The sequence below is a fragment of the Ochotona curzoniae genome, unplaced genomic scaffold (genome assembly GCF_017591425.1).
Source record: "Ochotona curzoniae isolate NIBS_2020 unplaced genomic scaffold, NIBS_Ocur_1.0 contig_883, whole genome shotgun sequence".
NCBI classification, from domain to species: domain Eukaryota; kingdom Metazoa; phylum Chordata; class Mammalia; order Lagomorpha; family Ochotonidae; genus Ochotona; species Ochotona curzoniae.
Window position 1 is genome coordinate 23,525,112 of NW_024466599.1, and position 6,000 is coordinate 23,531,111.

Sequence of the window (6,000 nt, forward strand, 5' to 3'; positions counted from 1 at the left end):
GAAAAAAGCCACAGTATCCCATGCAAATATTTTTTTTAAATGTGTCTTTTGACTGTGCAGCAAGTAACGATTTTCCTGAACACTCGCCGTAAGGGACTATCAACATCTGAAAGGCGACAATTCTCAGGTATTCAACCTGGATAGACTCCTTCCTGAAACCATGGATCCCACCGCCTGTTCTGCTCTCATGACCTGTCTTCTTGGTGGAAATCTGAGGTGGTTTTTTTTGCGGGGGGGGGGGATGCCTTTTTTTTCCAAAGCTTGTCTCCTAGTTCCCCTCTGGCCTGTAGCAATCATTTTGTCCACTTTGGCCTGTTAGTTTCAATGTGTCTGGAAAATAGGTGAGCTGGGTCCTGGTGTTTGAAGCCTGTGAGACTCAGGTTTAAAGAAATCTTAAGATGCCAAGATGGCCAAATAAAGATGCACTGATCATGCCTGGGAAGTGTTAGCAAAGGAGAAGATGAGACACAGTTTGGGGCAAGATGTGTGGGGAACTCAGCAATGAAATCGCAGAGGACATGGCTGCAGCATGAAGCAGCCGAGACAGTGTGATGGTGTGGAAGTGGACAAACGTGGGAGGGATGGGCACCAGAGGTGGAGAATTGTGGCATCAGGAAGATGTTTACTTTTCTGACGACCAAGGGCTGAAGCTGGACATCAGCAACTCAGGAAAGTCCAGAGAATATGCAAACACATTGAGCAGGAACAGCATACCCCTGAGTGAACAATGTGTCACAGAAGAAATCAAAAGAGAAATTTAAAAAAAATCCAGGAAACAAAGATCACAACATATGAAAACATAAGGGACAGAGCAAAAGCAGTGCAAAGAGGGAAGCTCCTAGCAGTTAGTTCCTGCATCCAGAAATCAGAACGGCTGCAGATCATCTATCAGTGCATCCCAAGGATGTAGAAAAAGACAATAGCAACCCAAAGCTAAAGTTGGAATAGTTACAATTACAGAATAAAACAATTGAAACCAAAACCAGTACATGAGATCAGCTACTTGAAGAGCTGCTTTTTTAAGAAATTAATGAAATTGATGTACTATTGGTCCAACTCACCAAGGAGAGAATAGACCCAAATAAAATCAGACATGCAAGGGAAATATAACAGTGAGCACCACAAAAATGCAACGAATCACTGGGAATTACTACAAACAGCTACATGCCAATAAACTGGAAAACCAAGAAGAAATGGGTAATTCTGGATGTAAACTGAATAGACCAGTAACTAGGACAGAGATTGAATCAGTAATCAGAGTCTCCCAACAAAGCCAGGAGCAGGGCTGGAGAGCTTTACTGCTAAATTCCACCAGACCTTTCAAGCAGCAAATTCCAGTTCTTCACAATGTAGGCGAAGCAGGGCTGAGTGCAACGGCTCTGTGACTAAAACCTCACCTAGCACGTGTCAGGATCCCATATGGGTGCCAGTTCATGTCCCAGCTGCTCCACCCATCCTGCTCCCTGCTTGTGCCTTGGGAAAGTGACAGAGGATGGCCCAAAGACTTGGGACTCTGTACCCGCATGGAATCCAACAGAAGCTCCTGGCTCCTGGCTCCTGGCTTTGGATTGACTCAGCTCCAGTCATTGCAGCCACTTGGGGAGTGAACCAGTGGACAGAACTCGCTCTTGCTCTATCTCATTCTCTCTGTAAATCTGCCTTTCTAATAAAAGTAGATGACTCTAACAAAAAGAAAAACAGAAAAGCACACAACAGCAAAATAAAACTATAGACCAATATCCATGATCAACATAAATGCAAAAATCCTCAACAAAATACTAGCTAATGAACCCAACAACGTTATAACAATCATTCATCCAGACCAGCTGGGATATTTCCCAGATACAGGGATGATCCAACACATGCAAGCCACTAATCACTAAATGTAATACATCACATTAACAAGCCGAAGAATAGAACTGTTATCTCAAAAAGTGGAGAATAAGCATTTGATAAAAACTCAACATCCTTTCATGAGAAAAACAAATTGAGTATAGAAGGATCATTTCTCAACATAATCAAAGCAATGCATGAAAAACCCAATTCCTGCATCATAGTGAATGGGGAAAAGACACAGGTGTAGGAAAGACTTCTTGGGAAAGATTGCAGAAATACAGGCAAATAAAGCAAAAATAAACACATGGAAGTACACATCAAGTTAAGAAATTTCTTCACTGCAAAGGACATCATCAGCAGAGTGAAGAGGTAGCCAACAGAATGGGAGAAAAATCTTTGCAAACTACAGATAGAGGACTAATATCCAGAACTTATAAAGAACTGCAGAAATTCAACAGCAGCAAAAACCAAAACCAAAACTGGAAGAACAGTTCAGAAGTGGCAAAAGACATGATGAATGAATGGACATTTTTCAAAAGAGAATTCAAATGGCTCAAAGATGTGAAAAATTCATTTTTTAAAGGAAATTCAAATCAAAATCACAACGAAGTTCCCCCTGGCCCCAGGGAAAATGGCTGTCACACAGAAATAAAAAGCAACAAATGCTAATGAGGATATGGGAGAAAAGCTATCCTAGGCCACGGGCTGTGGGGATGACAACTGGTACAACCATTGTGGAAAGCAATATGGATATTCTGCAAAGATCTGGAACTATCTCCCATATGACCCAGCCATCCTACTCCTGGCAGTATACACAAATGAAATGAATCCCCTGTTTGTAGCAGCACAACCCAATAACTAGGATATGGAACCAGCCCAGATGCCCATCAACTGAGGGCCAATGGGCAAAGAAAATGTGATATATATTCACCACGGAATACTACTCAGTCATAAAAAATGACATTTTGCAACAAAATGGGTCCAGCTGGAACTCATTATGCATAGTGAGATAAGCCAGTCCCCAAAAGAAAAACATCATGTATTCGCTGATCTATGACCAAAAAAAAAAAAAAAAAAAAAAAACAGACCATAAAAAAAAAATGAAATCTGTGAGATTAGCATGCTTGGAATTAACTACTGTTCACAACTGTGTCTGTACTCATAAGTAACAGTGAGATTTCCATTTTATTTCTTTAAGTTCTTTTTTTTTTTGTTTTTCCTCCACTTGCTGTGTTGTGATATGTTTATATAGAAGAAGGCTAAGCTTGTTACTGTGAAACATGGAAATACTCCTGGAATAACTTGGAGGGCAATGGGAGGTGAGATAGGGAGAATGGGAAGGGAGGAGCCCCTTCCACAACTGTATCATGAAAATTGTGAAAATCTCCTTTTATGTACATTGAAACAAGATCAGAAGCCAGTGGCACAGGAGGCTTTCAAGGCTCAGTGTGCCGTGGACTCTGGTGACTTTTGACAACTTTTAATTCTTCTAGGTAAATGGAATTGAAAGTTTATTTGCTTGCTAACATGTTTTGAAATCTGTCAAACTGTTCATAATGTGCATTTTGAAATCTCTTGAAGGATCCTTGTATACCCAGAGGAAGCAGTTTAGAATATAGGCCCTGTATATCAAGTGTCAGGCTAACAAAATGTTCACATCATGCTAAGTAACAAGGAAGGGTTGTCACTGGAACAATCCGCCTTTTAAAGATATAAAGATGACTTTGTCCTGCACATGACTGGCACAAGCAGTAACGGGAAGGAGTGTCCAGCAGGCCGAGGACTTGGCCATCCGAGGCGGGTGTAGGCTGGATGCCCTCATGGGGTGACGTTAAGGTTGTTCACCTGAATGGTCTGGTTTATTGCAGATGTCAATGAATGTGATGAGCTTAATAGCCGGATGTCTCTCTGCAAAAACGCCAAGTGCATTAACACCGAAGGCTCCTACAAGTGTCTGTGTCTGCCAGGCTATGTGCCATCTGACAAGCCCAACTACTGCACTCCACTGAATACCGCCTTGAATTTGGAGAAAGACGGCGACCTGGAGTAAAGAGAATCTGCGTCATCTAAGCCTGTATTCTCTGCACTGTGCAAAGGAAAAGGGAGACATGTATTATACTTGAGACATTGCACCTAACTCAGTGTCAGAAACATGGAAATAGCGTGGAGGTGTGTATCCTTCAGTTGAGAGGATATGGTATGAACCTGGCTGGTGTGACAGACCAAATGGACAGTTCTCTGAAAGGAAAAAAAAAAACAGTATACATAGTCTGTTCATATGTAAAATTCAGTGGAGAAGAGGTGGAACAGTGCTGGTATTTTATATAGAAGTTTGTATTATGATTTTTTTGTGTGTTTTACTTAATGCTTGATGAAATTTGGCATTTTAATAGTGTTGGAAATATTTTATATAATTTTCATTTTTGGTTGTGCAGTTTCTTGGCTACTGTTTGACTTCACTTTTTTTTAACACTCAAGTACAAAAGTCTTGGATAAAAGATTGTTCAAATGTATTATAAGTGTTGTTATCCGAGGTTCTGCTTTTCCTGGCCAGGAGCAATATTAAAATTCAAAGTGTCTGTCCTGTGGAGCAGGCAGTGATTTTGTTGCAAAACTTTTGATATCATTTGGGAAAAAAGTGCTTTATATATTTTTGGTGTACTGTTTGATTTCATGTCCATCTTAGCCAAGCTGCAAGCAGGTGTCAAATAGATTCCTTCCTTTCATTGAAATAAGAATTTATGAGCTTACGTTGATATTGTAATATTAAAACCTAGAAAAAAATTTTTTAAGAACTTGATGATCCCATGGTATATTTACCATTGTATGTTAAAACAAAATAAATCACCATTTTTGTAGAAAAAGTCTACTTGAGCGTGATGATCACTGATTGCCTGTATCTGAGTCATGTCCCTCCTCACCCCTTTTCTTTTCACCAGTCATCCTATGTAGAGTATTCCAAATTAACCATTAAGTTGTGACATGCTTTTATTGCTGAATTGTTTCCCCCTAAATGCCCTGTATCACCATTCTTACTTCCAGTTCCTCATAATGGAACGAAGTATGCTTTTAAGTAGGAGAAATGAGGGCACAGTAAGAGAAACTATGTGAGGACCCAAGAAGAGGCCTAGTGGGACAGAGGTGGGAATTAACCCTGCAGAAACCCTGACCTCCGAACTTTTAGTTCCCAGAATTGTGAAAAAAATAAGTTGTTTAGGTGACCCAATCTGTGGCATTTTGCTGGGGTAACCTCAGAAATCCATAGGGGTGCCCATCACAGAGGTAGTGGTAGTTTTCAAAGCTCCAGTCCCCATTCACTCGATGGAGTAAAGCATCCATACTAAAGCAACCATGCCATCATACATTGCAATTCATAACCCTTAATAACAGCCTCTGGGCTTGTAGAAACAAACTAAATATGGGCGCATTCAGCAGATAACAGATGACTCCCATTGACCATCTTCCTGAAAGCCAGACTTTTGGTTTTTTTAAACACCTACCATAGGCAGAATAATCATACCTCAAATATGCCCAAGTCTTCATTCTTGGAACCAGGGAATAGATTCTTACATGGCAAACAGGAACAAGGCTTTCAGGAAAATTAGCTATGTCAACTTCTAACCGACACAATTGCTACGTAAATTTGAATTTTTGGAAGCCACTAGGTCTGCAACAACACAGAACTAATATCGAAGCTTCACTGAGTCTTACTATCTTCTCTGCCACTCGGCCTTGTGCAGCTGATGTTGACAGAAATATGGTCCAGTTCCAACATGCTGTGTGTTCATAATGTTTTCTGTTGTGTGTTTTCCCAGTGCCTTTCATGTCTCGTGTCTGTCTTTTAAAGATTGATTGGTTCACTGATTGGAAACTCAGTGGGAGTGATCTTTCCTTCACTGGTTCACTCCCAAATGCCCATAGCATCCAGGGGCTAAAGGAGGAGTCCGGGATTCCACCCTGCTCTCCCACGTGGGCGACAAGAACCCAAGAACTTGAGACATTATCTGCTGCCTCCCAGGTGCATAATCAGAAAGTTGGGTCCCAAATGGAGGTAAGACTGGTCCCCAAGCTCTCCGATATGGCATGTAGGCATCCCAAGAGGTGGCTTCACATGGCCTATGTTTTCATCTAGTGTGGCAAGCCCAAAACGTAGAGACAGTATCA

General features: G+C 41.1%; 1 protein-coding gene across 10 annotated transcripts in view; it reads left to right on the forward strand.

Annotated features, from left to right (window-relative positions):
* Positions 1 to 4,694, forward strand: part of LTBP1 (latent transforming growth factor beta binding protein 1) — a 396,687-nt gene extending 391,993 nt beyond the window's left edge. For all 10 annotated transcript variants that reach the window (XM_040993049.1, XM_040993050.1, XM_040993058.1 and 7 more), the window contains one exon: positions 3,705 to 4,694. In XM_040993049.1, coding sequence (XP_040848983.1) covers positions 3,705 to 3,886 — 182 coding nt within the window. In that variant the 3' untranslated portion in view covers positions 3,887 to 4,694. The remainder of the gene's footprint in view (positions 1 to 3,704) is intronic.
* The last annotated feature ends 1,306 nt before the right edge of the window (positions 4,695 to 6,000 follow it).